This window comes from Camellia sinensis, chromosome 3 (genome assembly GCF_055761805.1).
Source record: "Camellia sinensis isolate YWXY chromosome 3, ASM5576180v1, whole genome shotgun sequence".
NCBI classification, from domain to species: Eukaryota; Viridiplantae; Streptophyta; class Magnoliopsida; order Ericales; family Theaceae; genus Camellia; species Camellia sinensis.
In genome coordinates this window covers 28,031,300-28,054,780 of record NC_138963.1, presented here as the reverse complement: position 1 = coordinate 28,054,780, position 23,481 = coordinate 28,031,300, and the positions used below count along the sequence as shown (strand labels likewise).

At 38.3% G+C, this 23,481-nt stretch overlaps 1 protein-coding gene across 1 annotated transcript; it reads left to right on the top strand.

Moving 5' to 3' along the window:
* Positions 1–582: 582 nt before the first annotated feature.
* Positions 583–8,701, top strand: LOC114269470 (ABC transporter B family member 1). Its single transcript, XM_082919390.1, has 10 exons — positions 583–1,345; positions 1,423–1,477; positions 1,585–1,760; positions 1,865–2,065; positions 2,296–2,555; positions 2,640–2,956; positions 3,503–3,726; positions 5,437–5,810; positions 5,913–6,627; positions 7,252–8,701. The coding sequence occupies exons 1-10, from the start codon at positions 953–955 to the stop codon at positions 8,539–8,541; spliced, it is 4,005 nt and encodes a 1,334-aa protein (XP_082775516.1). The 5' UTR covers positions 583–952; the 3' UTR covers positions 8,542–8,701.
* Positions 8,702–23,481: the final 14,780 nt, after the last annotated feature.

The window sequence follows — 23,481 nt, the reverse complement described above, 5'->3', positions numbered from 1 at the left end:
CCGTTATATATGTAGAATTCGTTGAGTGCTATATCTCAAATATCACGTTGATTGGATATCGATAACTATTTGATCAGTTAAATTTGTATTGAAAAAATGAACGGTGAAAAAATAAATAGTTGATAGAATTCTGATCCGATCAAATAGTTATTGATATCCGATCAACTTAATTTTTTATAAAAATATAACACTTAGCCTCCGTTTGGGAAGTGGGTTGGCTTTTTGGCTTTTTGGTTTTTTTGGCTATTTTAACCTGGGCTAAAAAGTTTGGTTTGGGAAGAGCTTTTTGGCTTTTTGGCTTTTTTGATTTTTTTTGTGAGAGAAGAGTGTAATGATTATGGATTGGATGTGATGTTTTGTTTGTTGTGACTAAAATAGTCTGTTTTGTCTTTTGTGGCTATTTTAACCTCAACCCAACTTGCCAAACACCACCTTAATGAGTTCTGCTTATTGATAGTTCAGATTCTTAAAATGAAGCCAAACAACGAGCCTATGAGCCAAACTAAACTATCCAATTTTAATTTCAACATGAGACATGCTGTACCCATATATATTTGAGGATGTGCAGAGGAGTATATTTTTACACTCCAGCTTCGAATCTGATTTTGGTCAAAAACCCAATCTCAAGTTTTCACACTACAGTATTCATTGTCGGAGAAGAACAGGCTCCCCACTTCTCTCTCTCTCTCTCTCTCTCCACAAATTTCTCTCTCTAGACTCTGCCTCACCTCCTCATCATCTGTCATTTTCTGTGCGTGTAAGCTGTGTGTCTTCTTTTACAGAATCAGCAACTGAAGAAACCACCCAAAAACTGTAAAAACCCAAAAGGCTCTGCCTTTCTTTACTCTCCCAGACATATGTTCAATTGAATTCAATCAAAACAAACAATTCTAGAGAGAGAAAAACAGAGCTCCAAAGTTTTAGAGAGAGAGAGAGAGAGATAAAGCAAGCAATGTCACAAGATTCTGAGGAGATAAAGACGGTTGAGCAGTGGAGATGGTCTGAAATGCAAGGCCTTGAACTCGTGTCATCACCACCAAAAACAACAGCTAGAGACACAGAAGGAAAAGTATTTGAAGAGAGAGAAAACAGGGGAGGAGAGAGAAGAGATATGGAGGAGGTTTCTGAGGTGAAGAGAGATGGTTCTTCTCTTCCTTCAACTGGGTTTGGTGAGCTTTTCAGGTTCGCAGATGGGTTGGACTATGTTTTGATGGCAATTGGGACTGTTGGTGCCATTGTTCATGGCTCTTCGTTGCCTCTGTTTCTTCGATTCTTCGCCGATCTTGTGAATTCTTTTGGGTCTAATGCGAACAACATTGATAAGATGACACACGAAGTTATCAAGGTAAAAACATAAATTCAATATTGGTTTTTTTGTTTTTTGGTGGATTTGAAAGTGTTTTTGATTGTGAATTTTTGCAGTATGCGTTTTACTTCCTTGTTGTTGGGGCTGCAATATGGGCATCTTCATGGGCAGGTGAGTTATATATATACATATATAGATTGATCATTTGGGTATTTAATTCTTGGTTTGTATTTCATGAGTTTGCAATGAAATTGAAAGGAATTGAAAAATGGTTACAGAGATTTCGTGTTGGATGTGGACTGGAGAGAGACAATCGACGAAAATGAGGATTAAGTACTTAGAAGCAGCTCTGAATCAAGACATTCCATTTTTTGATACAGAGGTCCGAACTTCCGATGTCGTTTTCGCCATTAACACTGATGCAGTGATGGTTCAGGACGCCATTAGCGAGAAGGTGAATGAAAAGAAAAACCCCATTTGATTTCAATGTTTTTGTTGTCCAAGTTTTGCAAATTTATTCTGAATAGGCTTGTTTTTTTTGGGTATAATTTTGTGCAGTTGGGGAATTTTTTACATTATATGGCAACATTTGTGTCTGGATTTGTGGTGGGTTTCACTGCTGTTTGGCAATTAGCACTTGTCACTCTTGCTGTGGTTCCTCTCATTGCTGTAATTGGAGGTGTCCACACCACCACATTAGCTAAGCTCTCTTCCAAAAGCCAAGAAGCTCTTTCTGAAGCAGGAAACATTGCAGAACAGGTGAGAGAAGTTTGAAAATTCCAACATTTGTTCATATTCTACTTACTCAGAAAAAAAGTACCCACAAAATTAAATTTTCTCTGTTTTTTCAATTGGGTGTTGCTGATTTAAGCTAACAATGCAGACAATAGCTCGAATTTGCATTGTTGGATTGAGAGTGGACATAGTTTCCTTGTAAATTTTCTCTGTTTTTGTATCTGGGTATTGCTGATTTAAGCCAAAAAATGCAGACAATAGCTCAAATTAGGACAGTTTTGGCATTTGTTGGGGAATCAAGAGCACTGCAAGCATATTCCTCGGCGTTGAAGGTAGCACAGAGGCTCGGTTACAAGAGTGGATTTGCAAAGGGAATGGGATTGGGAGCAACATACTTCACTGTTTTCTGTTGCTATGCACTTCTTCTCTGGTATGGGGGTTATCTGGTTCGGCACCACTACACCAATGGCGGACTTGCCATAGCCACAATGTTCGCTGTTATGATCGGTGGCTTGTAAGTACTCCGTTGCACTTGTCCAGTTTTGTATCTCCTATTGAATCTCATATGCTAAATCAATCTGTTTTTTTGGCTCGAAAGAGCATTAGGACAGTCGGCTCCAAGCATGGCTGCGTTTGCCAAGGCTAGAGTTGCAGCGGCGAAAATATTTCGTATAATTGATCATAAACCGGACGTTGAGAAGAACAGCGAATCGGGTTTGGAGTTAGACTGTGTCACCGGGCAGGTTGAGCTGAAGAACGTTGATTTCTCCTACCCATCGAGGCCAGAAGTTCAAATTCTTAATGATTTCTCGCTAATTGTTCCTGCTGGAAAAACTATAGCTTTGGTTGGAAGCAGTGGCTCTGGCAAGAGCACTGTGGTTTCCCTCATTGAGAGATTCTATGATCCTACCTCAGGTAAATTAAATACACAATATATTTCATTCTGATTCACAAAATAATTATGCATTGATCTAATTAGTATGCATACAAGACTTGTGTGTTCTGTGTTTGTTTGGTTTCATGATTGGTTTCCATGTGTAGTTGAACGGTCACAAGAGCAACTCGTTGTGCTATTGCTAAAATTTGACACAATAGACACAAAAATCCTGCTTTACTAGTGTGTTATTTTTTGTGCCAAATTTAGCATTATGCTATCCAACCTGTCAAATTTGGCACAATAAGAGCATCATGACAAATTTTAATACACAGTATGTTCGACCATTCCCCAAAAATGCCACGCCATGCTAAAATATGACATTAGTAAAATTCTAAAATATGACATTAGTAAAATTAAAATACACGATTTGCTAGAGATGATCTAAATATTGTACTATATAAATTTAATGTAATTCTGGCAGTTGCAGTTAATAGTGCCTTGTTGAGTTCATGTGGATATGGTTGTGAACAATAATGTTGTAGAATGAAAATCTATGTTAATAAATAGAAGCTGTGTGTGTGCAGGGCAAGTTCTGTTGGATGGGCATGACATAAAGGCATTGAAGCTGAAATGGCTGAGGCAGCAAATTGGGCTAGTGAGTCAAGAGCCTGCTCTGTTTGCCACCACCATTAAAGAAAACATACTATTGGGTCGGCCCGACGCAACACTAGTTGAGATCGAAGAAGCCGCCAGAGTTGCCAATGCCAATTCATTCATCATCAAGCTTCCTGATGGCTTTGACACTCAGGTTAGCAGACAGTTAATTTGGTTCGGTATAAATATCTTAGGACAGAATCATAAGTTTCTCTATATGAACCCTCCTAGAATATATGGACTCGGGAGCAGGTGTCAGGTGCAAAAGTGTCGAATTTATCTCATTTTCATATACATTAGAAATCAGATTTCTTAAATATTTCTTTTATTTTATTTGGTAAAACACTGTTTACGAGCTAATATAAAATGTTTTATGCACAGAAGGGGGAAATAATACATAGTTGTCAAAATCGCAATCCACTATGATCCTGAATTTTACAAAGCGATCCAAATTGTCATAAAATCGGTATTATAGCAAGATCACAAGTAGATCATGTGGGATCGTAAGTAGGATTATTAGGTTGGTAATTTTTCACTTTATTTTTAATATTCATCATCATTATTAGTATTCTTACCATATATATATATATATATATATATATTTTTATAGGAAGTGGAATCTTACAATCCTCAATCGGCTCTATGACACCTTCTCATCAATCCCGCATATGATCTTGATTTTAACAACCAGTGGTCATATAGTAAACTCAATTACTTAGGCATAGCTGAAAGTACTTAAGTTTAATATAGTATATACTACATATGAAATTTAGTCATAGATCTTTAACAAAGAGGACTTCTCTAGTTAGAATTTTTTATTTTAGAAGTTGAATGGCTTGTTTGGTCAAAATACAAACCTGACATGTATTAGAAGTCAATGAGCGGAGGTGTTTGGTCATGCATTTAAAAAAAAGGTAACATGGCTTCAGGGTCAACTATGCATGTGCTGATGTAAATGGCCAGATGGGGTTTTATTTATTCATGCAAAAACTAAGAAACAATTAAAAAAAATGAAGAGCATGTAGGGTTCATCAGAGCATATAATAATGAAAAACACCCTAGAAAACTAAATAAATATTTGAGTTTTTAACGGACTTGTCGGATGGTGAAAGAGATTCTGTGATATTGACAATTAGGATAAAATAGAAAAGATTAGGTGGATAATGGCAAGAAGGAGAAAGAGCATTTGCAGAAGAAATCTTCCTAGTAACCAACAAAAAGAAAAAAGTATTGAGTTATAATGATAATATTATCAATTTAGAGGTGATAATTAAAAAAATAATCCATGACGTAGAAGATTAGAGATTTCATGGAACTTGGAGGACGTTGAATGCGACTCTATGGGATTGATAATGACAATAAGAGCGATTAATGCGATTTGATGGTGGCAATTAGGCGACAAAGGGCAGCATAAACAATTACAAACATCAAATAATAAAGAAATAAATAAGTATTTCAGTCAATCAAGAATTTGTTTTGTAATCAGAGAAGTTAAATTGCTTATGGAAAGAAAATTACAAAAGATGAATTGAAGGACTTAAATTCTGATGAAGACTTGGATTAAAAACAACTAAAAATGAATGGAAATTCTTGTTCTTTAATTTATGTAATAATTATTAAAAATGAAAAAAAGGAAAAAAAAAATGTGGCTATGATCCAAGCCTGTCCTGGTTTGAGAGTCAAAGTGTTGATTTCTTTGAATGTTCATTATTTTTGGGGTAAATTATGACATACAATAAGCTAAAAACCGATTGAAAATGGAAGGTAGGGGAGAGAGGCGCAAAGTGTTGATTTCTTTGAATGTTCATTATTTTTGGGGTAAATTATGACATACAATAAGCGAAAAACCGATTGAAAATGGAAGGTAGGGGAGAGAGGCGTTCAACTCTCGGGCGGGCAAAAGCAGAGAATAGCCATAGCAAGGGCAATGCTGAAAAACCCCGCAATCTTGCTTTTAGATGAGGCAACAAGTGCATTGGATTCTGAGTCAGAAAAGCTAGTGCAAGAGGCTCTTGATCGGTTCATGATTGGGAGAACAACTCTTGTCATTGCACACCGCCTCTCTACTATCCGAAAGGCCGACCTTGTGGTTGTACTCCAACAGGGCAGCGTGTCAGAAATTGGAACTCACGAGGAGCTTATGGCCAAAGGAGAAAATGGTGTTTATGCAAAGCTCATACGGATGCAGGAAACAGCTCATGAAACCGCTCTCAATAATGCCAGAAAAAGTAGTGCAAGGTACTTTCACTAACTTTATTAGTATATAATTCTAAATTTCCCGTTGTAATGATAGATAATAGGCTCATGATTTGTTGCTTAAAATGGAATATTCTTTTGCAGGCCTTCGAGTGCCAGGAACTCAGTGAGCTCGCCAATAATTGCCCGAAACTCCTCCTATGGTCGATCACCATACTCACGCCGCCTATCTGACTTCTCCACTTCAGACTTTAGCCTCTCCCTCGATGCATCCCATCCCAATTACCGGCTTGAAAAGCTCGCATTCAAAGAGCAAGCGAGTTCCTTCTGGCGCCTGGCAAAAATGAACTCTCCTGAATGGGCTTATGCCCTCGTCGGCTCTATAGGCTCCGTTGTTTGTGGTTCCCTCAGTGCCTTCTTTGCATACGTTCTGAGTGCTGTCCTAAGTGTTTACTACAATCCAGATGATGCACACATGATCAGAGAAATTAGAAAATACTGCTATCTATTAATTGGGGTTTCATCAGCTGCGCTGCTCTTCAACACGCTGCAACATTTCTTTTGGGACGTGGTCGGAGAAAACCTTACCAAACGAGTGAGGGAGAAAATGCTGGCAGCGGTGCTGAAAAATGAATTGGCGTGGTTCGATCAGGAGGAGAATGACAGTTCTAGAATTGCAGCCAGGCTTGCTCTCGATGCCAACAATGTTAGGTCTGCTATTGGAGACCGCATTTCAGTGATCATGCAGAATTCAGCGCTCATGATTGTTGCCTGCACTGCGGGATTCGTTTTGCAGTGGCGGCTAGCTCTTGTCCTCATCGCTGTCTTTCCTGTTGTTGTTGCAGCCACTGTCCTCCAGGTTTGTTTTCATTTTCTTCCTTTTTATTTTTGCAAGAAACTGTTTTCCAAGTTTTGGACATAAACTTTTTGTGTCTTCTAAAAAATGGGTTGTTTTCAGAAAATATTCTTTCTGAAAATAGTTTATGGAAACAGCTAAGTTTTATATGTTTTCCGAAAAATAAAAAGAAATAATTAAAAATGAAAACACAAGCTAACATACCATTTAAAAAATAGCTGGTTAACAATTCTTGTTATTGATGAAGATTGGTTGTGTTTTCGTGTTCTTCGTTTCCATTTTTTGTGTTTTTGGAAACAAAACTATGACAAGTTCGAAAACATCCATTATTTTCATTTTTGTGCAAAAACAGTTCTCAAAATTCAAAAGTTATTTCCTAAAAAATGGGTTATCTTCAAAAAAAAAAAAAAAAATCCTGAAGAAGTTCTCAGAAGCATTTCACCAAACAACTTTCTGCCTTCTGAAAAATGAAAACAGATAAAATAAAAAACTAAAACAAAACCAAACAAAACCAAACGAAACATCTGGTTAACAATACACATTGAAAGCATTACAATTTGGAACTTAAATTTAGGAATTGGATGACAGAGAGCCCACATTTACTAATTTTTGTTGTTTTTTCAACAGAAAATGTTCATGCAAGGTTTCTCCGGAGACCTAGAAGCAGCCCATGCCAAAGCCACACAACTGGCAGGAGAGGCCGTAGCCAACGTAAGAACTGTCGCTGCCTTCAATTCAGAATTGAAAATCGTCAGTCTTTTTACCAACAACCTTGAAACACCACTCCGGCGCTGCTTCTGGAAAGGACAGATTGCTGGAAGTGGCTATGGAATAGCCCAATTTGCACTCTATGCTTCCTATGCCCTTGGCCTTTGGTACGCCTCATGGCTTGTAAAGCATGGAATATCCGATTTTTCAAAGACAATCCGAGTTTTCATGGTCCTCATGGTCTCCGCCAACGGAGCAGCCGAGACATTGACTCTAGCCCCTGATTTCATCAAGGGCGGTCGAGCCATGCGGTCAGTGTTCAACCTTCTTGACCGCAAATCTGAAATTGACCCTGATGAGAAGGATTCGACCCCAGTTCCTGATCACCTACGTGGGGAAGTGGAATTCAAGCACGTCGACTTTTCTTACCCTTCACGTCCTGACGTGCCAATTTTCCGAGACCTCAATCTCCGTGCACGAGCTGGCAAGACTCTCGCTCTCGTCGGTCCTAGTGGATGTGGTAAGAGCTCGGTCATCGCTCTGATAGAGCGATTCTATGAGCCATCTTCTGGGCGAGTCATGATTGATGGGAAGGACATTCGAAAGTACAATTTAAAGGCATTGCGACAACATATTGCGCTCGTGCCACAAGAGCCATGCCTCTTTGCCACAACCATTTACGAAAACATTGCTTATGGGCACGAATCAGCAACCGAAGCTGAGATAACTGAAGCAGCAACTTTGGCAAATGCGCACAAATTCATATCGTCATTGCCAGACGGTTACAAAACATTTGTTGGGGAGAGGGGAGTTCAATTGTCCGGGGGACAAAAGCAAAGAATTGCGGTTGCTCGGGCCTTTTTAAGGAAAGCTGAACTAATGTTACTTGACGAAGCCACGAGCGCACTTGATGCTGAGTCAGAAAGGAGTGTTCAAGAGGCATTGGAGCGCGCTTGCTCGGGAAAAACCACAATTGTAGTTGCACACCGTCTATCAACAATAAGAAATGCCCATGTCATTGCTGTGATAGACGATGGGAAAGTGGCCGAGCAAGGTTCCCATTCGCACCTTTTGAAAAACTACCCGGATGGGATTTATGCACGAATGATACAGTTACAGAGATTCACACATGGGCAGGCGCTGGACATGGCATCCGGTTCGAGTTCTTCGGCTCGGCCGAGGGAAGATGATGTGAGAGAAGGGCAGTGAAGTGAAAAGAAAAGAAAATACCACTGGAAAAGGAGTGTAGCTCTTATATTATACCCCTTAACTGATTTTTTGGATGTCTTGTTCTTCTTCTGTTTTGGTATAGCATAGTATGTGTATTATCATATAAAATTACCTTAATATATGTCCCTATTTTGATTGATCTCTTATTAGTTCTTACAATGTGTTTGAAAAGAAAAACAAAGAAAATGTTTGGTAATATATCAACTAAGTTTTTGTTTTCAGTTTCTTGAAAAAATGAAAACAAAAATGAAAAGCGGAACGAACAACGGAAGGGAAGTGTTTGTTAACGACCCTAGCATCCACTAATCTGTATCGACCCTGCGTTCTGTAGCATCTGACAATGATCAACATAGGATGCGATAGATATTTGAATTTTGAACAGAATGGAGATCAAACATGTTAGTGTTCTATCACTTTCTCACTGATCCTCAGCAGTAAATGACAGTTCCATGTAGGAACAGGAACATATATGGTGGGCTCCCAACAACATCGTGCATCGCGGTCCATAGAATACCATGGCGCATTTCAATCCATCCGATCTTGATCATATGTCTTGGTTTCTTCTGTAGTTAAATGACAGTGATGGAAGATGTATAAAGGGGAAGAACAGAGCATTATTGAATTGGGTCTTCTTGTGGTTGGTTTCATGCCAAGCAGCCTAAATAAAGACACAGACAGACCAGAGGAAAACTCAGTGAAGAAGAAGAAACAGGACAAAGCAGGAGAGAGAGAGAGAGAGGCCATGAATGGATTTGTTTTTGTTTTTCTTGATGGCAAAGTCGAAGAATGACAGACACAGAAACAAGCATGTGTTTTTCGTGTTTTCAAAAGCAAAGAATAAAAAAACCTAAGGAAAGTTTTGAGAGCACTTGTCGTTTTCATTTTTGTGCAAAAGCATTTGTCGAAAATTTGAAAATCACTTCTTTCATATTTTTTTGAAAGTTGGTTGTTTCTAAAATTTTCTCGAAAACCTAGCACACTTAACTATGTCAAATGAGTTAAATTTTATACCAACATCTTAGCATCGTGTATGAATTTCATGCACTTCAAAAGTGGGTAGGGGATGTTAGACTATAGAAATTAGAGTATATAGAATCAATTTATTTTTTATATTATGTATATAATTTGTAATTGTGTCAATCACTGATTTAGTATTATTTATTTATTTATATCGTTTCTTAAATTGTATAATGAATATATTATATATACATGATCTCTATCTCATTCATAGGAAAGTCAAATAATTCTTTTAATCTTTTTTTGGTATCAGAGCTAGGTTAAGTATCTAATAATTTTGCTTCATTAGCGGTAGCCTTGCCTTGACGGCCCGTCGGACTTCAACCCATTCCACTGCCATATTTTTTTTCAGTATCACTCCGTGGTGATCTCTTTCTCTATCCACTAGTTTATTCCTATCCTAAATATCTCTATCAAATTTTTTTTACTTGCAATCCATTTTTGTGCTTGTTTCTGTTCCACTTTGCATTTCCATCTATTTCAACCTCAAACAGGTTTCTATTTTCAAACCTATTTGAGTTTGAATGAGGGTATTATACCTATATCATGGTGATATATCATGTGAACCACCTGAGCCGCTCCATCTGGCACATAACCCAAGTCACCCTATCTGGCGCACCACCTGAGCACCCCCTCCGGTGCACTTTCTAATGAGTCACCCCTTGGCGCGCTCAATCATCTGTTGCCATCATCGTTTAGCACTACGCTATAAGTTATATGTGTGCCACGCTTGTTGGTTTAACATCCAGTTCTCTACATCGGTCAGGCATGACCTCTTTAAATTATCTCGACATTGATTCCAAATAGTCTCTACAACAGCCCAACATTGATTCCGATTAGTTCCTACAACGGTCCGGCATGACCCCGTAAATTGTCCCGACATTGATTTTAATCAGTTCCTACAATGGTCCAGCATGACTTTAAACTGTCATGATATTAGTTCCGACCAGTTTTTACAACAGTCCGGCACAACCATATCTCTCGACATTAGCTCTAGCCTCTGATGCTGACTAGGGTTTTGTTGGCTGCTGACCAGGGTATTCGCTGACCATAGATGCGTCGGCAGCTCTTCTAAGGATGTTCAGTCCCTGTTTTTTCCCCCCTTTTCTAGGGTGTGGTGCTGATGTGTTAAGTACTTTTTTTGACCTTTTTTATTTAGTGAATTACCAAATTTATTCGGTAGCATTTATTTAGACTAGCCGTTGAGTTTTTTTCGACTTCTTCCAATCATCTATTGGCAAGCAGTGACTGTTGAATATCTTCACACCAACTTGAGGGGGAGTGTTGAATATAGAAATTAGAGTATACATAGAATCATTTTATTTTTAGTATTATGTATATAATCTGTGATTGTGTCAATCATTGATTTAATATTGTTTCTTTATTTATATCGTTTCTTAAATTGTATCATGAATTTATTATATATACGTAGCTTTTACCTCATTCATGAGTAAGCCAATTCATTCTTTTATTCATCTGGGGATCCTCTATTAGAATCTTTCCATCTCCTCTCCACGTCATGATTAGGCAAAAAAGATCTATCGCGTGATAAAGGGGTGGCTTGAATAGATCTTCTTATCTCCTTTTTACTATATGATCAAAACAAAAAGAAAATCAATCATATGATAGAGAGATGGCTTGGAACATGAGAGGATCTAGCCTTCTTGAAAGAGTGATAACTATGGTTATATGTTGACAAACAACATAAGCAAGCTATCAGAGGGCAAAACTGGTCAAAGGAAACAACAAACATTCTTTATCAGAGTATTATGTAGACTAATGCAGCTTATGAATAAACAAGTTTTTCTAGCTGATAAATATCACCATGTATAACTAATTTACAAGATAAATAATAACCTGAAATATTCTAGAATAAATTAGTTTCCATGAACATGTAGCACACGAGCTTACAAACCAGAAGATTAGTTTAAAATCCTTAGCTAACTTAGATGCATTGGTGACAAAGATAGATGATTGTTACATTGCCAATTTCACAAAATTTAGTATCACGATTGAGGGTCGTTTGCAGGCCATTGAAAATTTAATTAAACAAATATAAACACAACAAACCAAAAATTTTGGAAACTTACATCCACAAGCAAATGATCTATAACCATACTGAAGATTGATTTAAAATTCTTTGATAACATAAATCTTATGGTGACAGTATAGATCATTCTTAACTATATAACCAAGAAAAAAAAAACTACATTTACTATGCTTGGTTACCACTTTTCAAAAAATTTTACATTCTTATTTTTCGTATTTTTTTTTTTGTTTTTACTGAAACTTTTTTAATATTTTGAGCAATTTTTTTAATTTTTAGACATAATTAACATAAGTATACCTAAAAAGTAAAAAAAATTTGAAAAAAACCTTTTAAAAATTCATTAAATACCAAAAATACAAAAAAAATACGAGAATTCAGTATATTTTTTATATTTTTATGTATTTATTAATTTTTAAAAATATTTTTTCACAAATTTTTTACTTTTTAGATACATCTAAGTAAGGTGCATCTAAAAAAAGTAAAAGAAATGTTTAAAATTTTAAAAAATATTCACTAAAAACAAAAAAACACGAAAATCAAAAAATTTAATTTTCAAAAAACTTAATTCAAAAAACTCAAACCAAACACACTGATTATAATTTATGCAGAATTAAGAAGGTATTTTGCAGCTCATTGAACATTTAATTTAATTGATCCAAGAGTGTTTTCATTCTTGAAACCACACATAATATTGAATTAATGTTACATGTTTTAGTGAAAATGATCTGTTTACCATCATTTGAGTATTATGCGTTTTAAATAATTTTGTAGCATCATTGCTTTTGAGACTACACATAGTACTTAATACATGTTTATTTTTTTAAAAATGATCAAGCCATTATTATATAGGTTTTATGTGCTTAATTGATCCTAGAACGCTGTAGCGTTCTCAAAATCATACATGGCACTTAATAAAGGTGGAGAGTTTTTGAATGAGAAATTACCCATCAGTGGGCTCAGAAAAAAATATTTGTAAAATAGTGAAATTTTTTATAATTTTAATTATTAATATTTATCAATTTTTCGCAAATATTTTTTCTAATTCCACTTATGTGTAATTCTCCCTTTCTGAAAATCATCCATTAATCATTATTTGGATATTATGTGCTTTAGATGGTTCCTTATCTTTAGGGGTGTAAAAATGACCTGAGACCTGTGGGCAGTCCGAAACTCGCTTGCAACTCGAGGTGGAACTAGCCTATTTCAACCCAGTTAGGCTCGGGCTTGAGCTCAATCCAAGACCTTGGGCCTGGGCCTTTCATTTGAAGCTTGACCCGGCCTACCTAGCCCTCATTTTCTGGCTCTACCTGCCAAGTCAATTTTTTTAAAAAAAAGAATAAAAGACTTGCAAGTTGCAACGATTAAATAATAAAAATAAAATAAAAAAATAAAATAAAGGTTTGCAACAATGATAAAAGAAAAAAAGGCCAATCTTTTCTTTGCGTAAGAGACAGAATTGATGTCCGCCACTTACCTGCCGCTCTATACCCTTGCCTGGTCATGCATCACATCATTGCAATTTGCAATGAATGAAAAAAAAATAATAATAATTTAAATGTCTGCACTTTTGCAAACTAAAAAAAAAAAAAAAAATTAATAATAAAAAAATTATTTTAATTTAACGGTCATATTATCGTTTAAAACACAATGGTCAATTTTTTTTTTTTTATTTATAAATTTACTTCAATCTTCCAAACTTCTATAAATATTCTCTGTTTTTCAAAATAAATCTCATAAACAATTTTCTCTTTTAAACTCTCAATCTCTCTCAACTCTCAATTAATTTTGAAATGTCATCCTTAAGTGGCAATTACAATTGTGCAAGAAGAAATTTTTATCAGAAGAAACTAATTTTTGTATCACATTCACTAGTTAGTACCATTAATTAGTTTAATTAAATTTATTAGCTACTCATTTTTTTACATTAATTATTTATGAACATATATTAATTATTATTTTTTACTCATTATTGTTACTCATTATTTAAATTAATTGTTAGTTCTTATATATTATTTTACTTACATTACTATAGATTCTAATATTTTTAATATTTATGTTGATGTTGATACATATACTACACAACATGAATCTGTTGATTCTCATTCTAATATCCATTTTTCAACAATTGGATCATCATCTAGGGGCACAACTAGTAGTGTTTGGGAATATTTTTAAAAAATATCTACAAATAATCCCGATAGTACAATTACATTTAAAGTAAAATATAAATATTGTGCACATTTACTTAGTGCTGCATCTGTAGGGGGTACTAGTCATATAAAAAGACATGCTAACAAACATTTATAAAGTCAACAATCTAATATTAAAAGTTAAATGCAATTAGTGGTTTAATCAACTGGTAATTTGTAAACATGTACATATGATCCTATACGTGCACAAAATTTTATAATTGATTATATTATTAAAAAAGAACAACATTTTACTACTAGTGAATGTCCCAATTTTACCGAAATAATTCACGAAAGTTTTACACTGCAATATCAAATTTTTTTAAGAAATACTATTAGAAACATAATTTTAAATAAATTTGAGGATGTTAAAAGAGAATTAATTGACATCTTTAAAAAATTAAATGGAAGAGTTTGTTTAATATCTGATATGTGGTTAAATAATGGTTTAGAATATCAATGTATCACTGCACATTTTATTGAAATGATTGGAAATTAAATAAAAGAATTATTTCATTTAACTTCCATACACTGGTCATTCATTTGGTATAGAAATAAAAAATGTATTATATGAGTGAGTTTTGCAAAATAAAACATTTACAATTAGTTTACATAATGTAATATATTACAATCAAACTATAGTTTATTTAAAATCAACTTTACAATTACTTGTTGATGGTGATTAATTTCATGTTCATTGTTGTGCTCATATTTTAAACTTGATTGTTAAAGAAACTATACATGTATACGAGACTTCTATACTTGTAATAAAAATACAATTGTTACTATTATGTCTTCTGCTAATCGAATTTCGGAATATAGAAAAATATTTCAACGAGAAGGTATGCCATTTAAAAAATTAATTTTAGATATAAATAGCAGGTGGAATTCAACGTGTAATATGTTAAAAAGAATTTGTAAACAAATAAGAGTAATAGATTTGTTTTTTGCAACATGTTAAAAAGAGTTTGTAAACAAATAAGAGCAATAGATTTATTTTTTTGTAACAACATCAATAGGAGGAATACTGACTTCCACAAAATTTAATTGGCGCCAAGTAGCCTTATATAAAGATTTTTTAAAAATTTTTGATACTTCAATAAAATTATTTTCTTATATATATATATATATTCCTATTTCACCATTTATTTTACATATGTTAGCAAAAATAATTAAAGTTTTCGTAAAATATATGGGTAATGAATATTATGTAACTACTATTACTTCAATGAAAGTAAAATTTGATAAATATTTTGATCATTTGCCTCATCTTTTAGGTTTAGCGATAATAATTTATCCTAGGTGTAAAGAAATTGGCTTATAATAATTTTTAGACATATTTTTGTTGATTAAACACAATTTATCCCTGTTGTGCAAACATGCAACACATTATTTGAAGAATATGGGTTAGTTGCTGTACGAGCACGAAATAATCTTCTCGTATGATCCTGTTAATCAAGTCTGCGCTCCTCTCCAAACGTCGTCGCCTTACTCCTTGAAAGCACAAGCGTGAGCTAGCCGGCGGGTGTGTGCCGGATACCTCTCCGATGCCTAAGTTAGCAAAATAGACAAATAGACAAAAGCTCTGTGTATTCGAGAATCAAAGTTGTGTTACCTCTCCATAGGTGATGTTGTGAGCTTTTATAGGTTCCGTGTAGCACAATCTTAGTAGGACTCTTATTCCTCCATATAAAGTCCTTCTAGGAATCACACTCTTGAAAGATAATGCTTATCCTTTCACACCCCCCTCACTGCATAAATCAAGTGAGATGGTCCTAGCTCGGTGGTATGACCAAATGACTGAGCTAGTATTACCATGCTAGAGTGACAGTTTAGACCGTGCTATGCTTAGCTCGGCCCTTCATTTTCTACTTGTACCTCGGTTTGGCATACTCCAACCGAGCTATTTGTTTGAGACTGATCGAACCATGCCCAATGACGACCTTAGCTCGGCGTTACTATGCGCGATGCTTATCTCGGTCAAACTTCACCTGGGTTCGACTCATTAGTTCTAAGACCGAGCTATGTCAACCCTTTACCCCGGCCCATTTGTGCAACCCAATTTACAAAGATGGCCCTTCCTTAGCTCGGCCCAATTTGTTCAAATTCCATTTGCGCAGCATGATCGGGATTACCTGTTACCAGCCGAGTTAAAAGCTTTAGCCTTCCAACTGAGCTAAAAAGTGGCCTTCATCTGAGCTAAATTTACACCGAGCTACTAGTTTGTCCGGTCAAAACGTCTTTTCAGTCGCTGTAACTGAATCGCTTTCTATTCCATGGACACGTGGCTAGCTCTCATTTGCCCAACGTAGCTGTCACTGCCGACTTCGTACCTCGCGAATTTTGAACAGTCCTGCCTTTTTCACTTTCCTTTTTTACAAAAAAACCACTCATTTTGAACCTACCATTGCTACTATTCATCTTCTCTCTCTCTTCTTTTTGAGCCTCCATTTTTCTTCAACACTGTATCTGCAAAGCTCGTGTTTTCTGTGGATTTGATTTCCATCTTCAGTCCTTCCACCTGAACTGGTATGTGGCTCAAGCTTTCTTCTTTCCATTCGTATAGACTAGCAATATGTATCATTTGTGTATATGTGTTTTTTCACAACACTTTCAAATGGTTTTCTCGATAATGAGTAAGAACATTTTGAACAGTAATCACTCCTACTGGATCTGCGAACACACTGAAATGGGACATTTTAGATCCAAAATCATACCACGACCGAACTAGGATCTTGTTTGTATTAGATGCAAGCCTAGCCAGACTGGATAACTCTTCTAACAACCGAACTAAAACTCCACGCCATACCTGTAGTTTCAATAGGTCTAAGTACGTTCTGTTTTATTTAGTCGAGCTAGCGAACTGTACTAGGTTTACACAATACTGCGCTAGAAAGCCTCAACCAATGACCGGGCTACCACTTGGGTCCAAACCATCTCTCTCACTTAACAAAAACCGAACTAAGAATGCTGCACCCTAAGCTTCAACCGGGCTACGAACTTCTCACTCCACTGAACCGAGCTAACGTCCTTTGCTCCAACTGAGCTAAGGACGGATAGTATCTCTTATAGCCGAGCTAGGACTCTGTTTATTTTGCCTTTGTTACTTTCAGAACGGTCCAACGATCTGTGCTTAACACTTTTTCCTTTTCACTTTGCAGACTGGCTAGGTTGGCCAGGCACACCTTTGCACGCTCAATCGAGATACTGAAGTTCATCTCAACACCGAGCTAAATTATACATAATTTAAGTCGACATGGGAAAGTATAGATTTTTAGTAATCTCTTCAGGGGCTATGGCCGAGTTCCGAAGGGATTACCATATCCCTAATGATATCCACCTTAGCTTAGCCGAACTAGACACTATCCCTTGGGGAAAAATTGGCTTCGTTCCCTTTACCCTCATTTTCATTGTAGAAACCGGACTCCGATTCCCTGTACAGCCTCTTTTTTGTGAATTTCTCAGACAAACGAATCTTTGCCCAACCCAGCTTTCCACAAATTCGTACAGGATAATAAATGGCATCGCTGAGCTAAATCGTCGGCTTAGCCTCAACCTCGGTCTGGCCTAGTTATTCCACCAATACTCATTAGGTCAAAACGAAGACGGCTGGGTATATTATCTAAGAATAAGACGCCGCCGAGAGAAAACAATAAAAAACACCCCGGATAAAGATGTAAACGATGATGATTTTTTATGGGTCTCTGGTAACTTCGAAAACCAGAAAGCCCAGATCTTGAGCGACCGAATAAACTGGAACAAGGGCGTAGCCGGTATGAATACCTCGGCTCAAATTCATGCTTTTCTTTACTTTGTTGTTCTTAAGTTTTGAACCGCACTAACCATTGTAATTTTCCTTTATGCAGATTTAAACTTTCTAAAGTCGTAGTATAGTTACCCAAACTTTGACGCCCTCCGCGCAGCACTAAGATATCCCAATCGAAGTTGGGCCGAGCTACTCAACTTCGAGCCGACCTAGAGATACAGCAGCAGGAGGAAGACCAGGGTGATAGACTTCTTCTTGGAGCCCTCTCCTGAACCTGATCCAACCCTCCCACAAATCAATCTTATCCTATTGACTGTAGAACAGGAGATGGCCAAAAAAAGAGCAGTAAGAGCTCTTATCACTGAAACAAACCAGGTCGAGGTATCACAAGCCGGCCAGACAAACGAGGCCGTGGTAGCGCTTCCCATCTCTCAGCCGTCATCATCTTGGCCAAGCAAGCGTGCTCGGACTTTCATAACCGAGCCACGCCTTGTCGACGAAGATGAAACCATCATTCCCCAAACCACACCACCGAGCCCACAACCGGAGCACTCTGACCGAGCTACCTCCTCTAAATGGGTGCCAAAGATCACCTACAAGAACAATGCTATCACTGACTCCAACTCAGTGGTCGCAGAAAAAGACCATTTGTTGGCCTGTAATCTTGCCAAGAGTGTGTCTGCTTTCTAGCCGATATGGAGCACCATGATCACCTTACCGAGCTGAAGGCCATTCGCTCGGCAACAAAATCAATGGTGCTGGTAAGTTTCTCATTTTTCCTGTTTCTCATTCTTCATCTGTTTGCTAGGTTCAGCTAAAAATTGTTTCTCTGTTTGCAGGCCCTATAGAAGAACCACGTTGCTTACAAGCGCGTGTTGGAGCTTCGAAAAACCACAAGGCAGACCATGGCAGAGGCCAATGCTAAATTGGCCGAGCTAGACGAGGCCAAAAAGAAAATGGCCGAGCTACAGATCGAGGTGGCCCGCCTGGCCGGTCTTGTTAACTCAGCCGAAGTTGATAAGCAGAAGGCTGCGGCCGTGCTGAAAGATAAATATCTACGCGAGCTAGTCAAGTTGGAGGGAAAGAAGAACGCCGAGATAATTGAGTTGGAGAAGAAGGTGGAAGACGCAGAAGACCCCGGTTATAAGGAGGGCGAGGCCACCTATATCTAGCAGTGTGAGGCTGCTAAGGATATATTCTTTAAATGTGGATGGAAAGCGGCCGTGACACAACTCGGTCATGGTCCAGAAACTGAGGTCTTCCTGAACCCTCCTCCGTACTTTATACCGAGCTTCATGGCTGAGTATGCCCATGCCATTCAATAAGAATTTCTTCAAGTTGAGGAAGAAGAAGAAGCAACCCCTGCCACCATTACTGATCTCGGTCTTCAAACTGTCCAATTAGCTCGGGTGGAACCATCGGTGTCTATTGCGGTTGACGATGTGGTGGAGACCGACCTACCCGTCAATACCGGGCTACTTATTGATGATGCCTGGGTTGACTTGGATGCTGATTTAGATGATCTCTTTGCTTGACCATGTATTTTCTTTTTTACTTCTTGGAGAGAACCTGTAACCGGGCTAAGGACCCATCTTTTGTACCTTTGATTTGAACTTTGAATGAAAGCTTCTTTTGTTTCAACTGTTTGTTCAGTTTACTCCATGCATTTATTTTCCAACTGTAATCTGAATGAAATATAACATTTTCTGGCCGAGATACCTATCTCGGTCTCAACCTTGAAATCTATCTGGTTATACCTGCCAACCTCTTTAGCCTAGGTTTTTACCTCGACTGAAGATCACTAAAAGTTGTTATTCCAGCCAACCACTCTTCAGCTTGAATCCTTATCTCAGCTGAAGAGTACTAAGTGTTGGTTTTTCCAGCCAACCACTTCAGCCTAGATCCTTATCTCGGCTGAAGAGCAATAAATGTTGGTTTTTCCAGTCAACTTTTTCAGCCTAGATCCTTATCTCGGCTGAAGAGCAATAAATGTTGGTTTTTCCAGCTAACCTTTTCAGCCTAGATCCTTATCTCGGCTGAAGAACAATAAATGTTGGTTTTTCCAGCCAACCTTTTCAGCCTAGATCCTTATCTTGGCTGAAGAACAGTAAATGTTAGTTTTTTCGGCCAACTTCCTGCAGCCTAGATCCTTATCTTCGGCTTAGGAGAAGTGTTGGTTTTTCCTGCCAACCTCTTCAGCCTAGATCCTGATCTTGGCTGTAGAGAGCTCAAAGTTGGTTATTCCTGCCAACCTAGAGTGAAGTGTTTGGTTATTCCTGCCAAACGTCCTGCAGCCTAGATCCTTATCTTCGGCTTAGGAGAAGTGTTGGTTTTTCCTGCCAACCTCTTCAGCCTAGATCCTGATCTTGGCTGAAGAGAGCTCAAAGTTGGTTATTCCTGCCAACCTAGAGTGAAGTATTTGGTTATTCCTGCCAAACGTCCTGCAGCCTAGATCCTTATCTTCGGCTTAGGAGAAGTGTTGGTTTTTCCAGCCAACCTCTTCAGCCTAGATCCTGATCTCGGTTGAATAGAGCACAAAGTTGGTTATTCTGGCCAACTCTGCTTTCAATGCCCCTAGCTCACTAAAACAACTTTTACAGCAGAAAACAATTATACTGAAAAGAAACTACTTGTTTTATTGAAAAAGAAAAAATTACAAGTATTTTAAAGAAAAGCTAAAAATAAAATAGTTTGAGATTGACAGTGTTCCATGGCCTGGGAATGGCCTTACCGTCTCCATCCTCCAAGTGGTATGCCCATTTTCCTGCTAATCCAACTACTTTGTATGGTCCTTCCCAATTAGGCCCTAACTTGCCGTCTTTGGGTACCAGGGTGTTTCCCATTACTTTACGCAGCACCCAATCTCCGATCTTGAATTGCCTTGGATGTACTGTCTTGTTATATTTTCTGGATAACTCTTGCTGGTATGAGGCAATGTGAACCAGTGCTCTTTCTCTTCTTTCTTTTGCAAGGTCGAGCTCCAATGCTATGGCTTCTCCATTTAAGTCAGGGTCAAAATTTTCACTTCTAATTGTGGGGAGGCCGGTTTCCAGTGGGATTACTACTTCCATGCCATAGGCCAAGGAAAAAGGTGTTTCTCTAGTAGACCGCCGAGGTGTGGTACGATAAGCCCATAAAACATGAGGAAGCTCCTCAGCCCACTTGCCCTTTGCTTTCTCTAACTTTTTCTTCAATCCATTCAAGACGACTTTGTTTGATGCTTTTGCTTGGCCATTTGCTTGGGGGTATGCCGGTGTAGAATTGTAGAATTCTATCTTGTACTCTTCACAAAAGCCTCTAAAAATTTTGCCATTGAGCTGAGTGCCGTTGTCAGATATTAGAGCTTTTGGTATGTCGAACCGAGTGATGATATTCTGCCAGACGAACTTTTTCACATCTTTCTCCTTTATTGATGATAGTGCTTCTGCCTCCACCCATTTCGTGAAGTAGTCTGTTGCTACAAGAAAGAACTTTCTGTTGCCGGGCGCCATTGGAAGTGGTCCTACTATGTCCAAGCCCCACATTGCGAAGGGCCATGGGCTAGTTAATGGTAGAAGCTCTCTGGCTGGCTGATGTATTTGGTGTGCAAACTTCTGACATTTCTCGCATTTCTTGACATACTTCTTCGAATCTGCTTGCATGTAAGGCCACCAATATCATTGTGAAATTGCTCTGTAGGCTAAAGATCTTCCCCCTTAGTGGCTTCCACATACGCCCTCATGTATTTTGAACAAGAATGCTTCGACCTTGCTAGGATGGACACATTTCAAATATGGTCCTGTGAAGGATTTTTTGTACAAGGCCATTGATAGGGAAAGCCAGAATCGCTGTGACTTTGCTCTTATTTTGTTGGCCTCTTTCTTCTCTTCAGGTAAGGTGCCGTCTTGTAAGAACACTATAATAGGATCCATCCATGATGGGCCTAGTTCGGCACAACATACCTCAGTTACTTCAGGTTCTTCAATGCTTGGTCTTGGTAAGAAATCGATCAATAATGGATGTGGAATGGATGTATATGCCATTGAAGCGAGGCCTGTTAGTTCGTCTGCTCTACTATTTTCTTCACGGTCGATCTGCTCTATCCGTACTACTTCGAACTTCATGATCTCCTTTTTGACTAACTCTTGGTACTTAGCCATCCTCTCATCTTTTGCCGCGTAGTCGCCTGAAATCTAGTTTACTACCAGCTGAGAGTCCCTGTAAACCATTAGCTCGGTTGCTTTCATGTAGAGTGCTGATTTCAGTCCTGCTAAAAGTGCTTTATACTCCGCCTCGTTATTTGATGTTGGAAAGCCAAGGTTGACTGTTTGTTCTACCACTAGGCCATTTGGTGAGATGAGAACTATGCCAAGTCCTGCACCGTGCTTGTTGGGTGATCCATCCACAAAGAGTTTCCACATCTCTCCAACGAATAGCTTCCAGCAGGTGGAGGGGTCAGATGATGTCTTGGGGTCATGAGTATTGCTGGTGTCTTCTTCCAAGTCCACGCCTACTGTTTGCCCCTTAATGTTTGTTTGAACCAAGTTTTTACTTGTTGATGAGTTTTTGCCAGGCATAGCGCGGTCTGCCTCTTCCTCCCTTTCTTCAATTCGGTGTGTCTGGGTATCTTGTTTTGGGGGTTGCGCAGCTCCTACGGCACTTTCCATCCCCTTTTCTGTTGCGCCAGTCAAGTTAACTGGGTAGATATGGTGGCTTTCTGGAGTGAACTCTGCCACAAAGTCTGCCAAGGCTTGAGCTTTTATTGCGATTCTGGGTTGAAACTTGATATCATACTGTTCCAATTCCACCGCCCATTTCAAGATTCGCCCAGAAAAGTTCGCCCTCTCAAACAAAGCTTTTAGGGGAAAAGTTGTTAGGACGATTATAGTGTGAGCGTGGAAGTAATGCGACAGTTTCCTAGAGGCCAATGGTAAGTACCTGGTTTCTACGCCCAGCAAGGTCTTGCTGACATAAAAGATGGGCAGGTGTTGGATTCCTTCCGCTCTGACCAACATAGCGCTGACTGCGTGTTGTGAAACTGCTAGGTACAAAAAGAGCTCTTCTCCAAATATTGGGGTTACTAGCAACGGTGGAGAAGACATGTATTCTTTCAGGCTTTATAGGGTACGGTCGCATTCTTCATCCCACTCAAACTTGGCCTTTAGTGCTTGGAAGAATGGTCGACATCTGTCTGACGACCGACTTATGAACCGATTGAGCGCAGCTGCCATGCCAGTAAGATGCTGCACTTCTTTTACTGAGTTGGGCCTCTCTAGATCCTAGATTGCTTTGATATGGGAGGAGTCTGCCTCTATACCTCGGTTGGTCAGCAGGAAGCCTAGGAGTTTTTCTGATCCTACGCCGAACGCATACTTGGATGCATTAAGGCGCAACTTGTGCTTTTTCAGGATCTGGAACATTTCACCTAGGTCCCTGAGATGGTCCTTCTCATCCTTGCTCTTGACCACTATGTCATCTATGTAAGCCTCCATTGTTTTGCCTAACAATGGTTCAAACATCTTGGTGACCATCTGTTGGAATGTTGCCCCTGCGTTCTTTAGGCCAAAGGGCATGACCTTATAACAATACAACCCTCTGGGCGTTGTAAAAAATGTGACCTCCTGGTCAGGCTCATATATAGTGATCTGATGGTAACCTCTATACGCATCAAGGAAGCTAAGTCGATTATGGCCTGCTGTCAAGTCTACCTGTTGGTCTATCCTGGGTAAGGGAAAGCTATCTTTTGGGCATGCGTTGTTGATTGTTTTGTAGTCCACGCAAACACGCCATTTTCCATTCTTCTTTGGCACCACTACAGTATTGGATATCCACTTAGGATAGTGCACTTCTCTGATAGCTCCTGCCTCTAGAAGGTTTCCCACTTCTTCCGCCACTATCTCAGCGTGGTGGAGTGTTGA

What these genes read in the sequence shown, in the direction of transcription:
- LOC114269470 (XM_082919390.1), top strand. Translation starts at nt 953, where the DNA reads ATGTCACAAGATTCTGAGGAGATAAAGACGGTTGAGCAGTGGAGATGG. An exon ending in ATGGGCATCTTCATGGGCAG is followed by an intron (nt 1,478 to 1,584) that starts GTGAGTTATATA and finishes AAATGGTTACAG; the next exon opens with AGATTTCGTGTTGGATGTGG. An exon ending in CTGATGGCTTTGACACTCAG is followed by an intron (nt 3,727 to 5,436) that starts GTTAGCAGACAG and finishes TGAAAATGGAAG; the next exon opens with GTAGGGGAGAGAGGCGTTCA.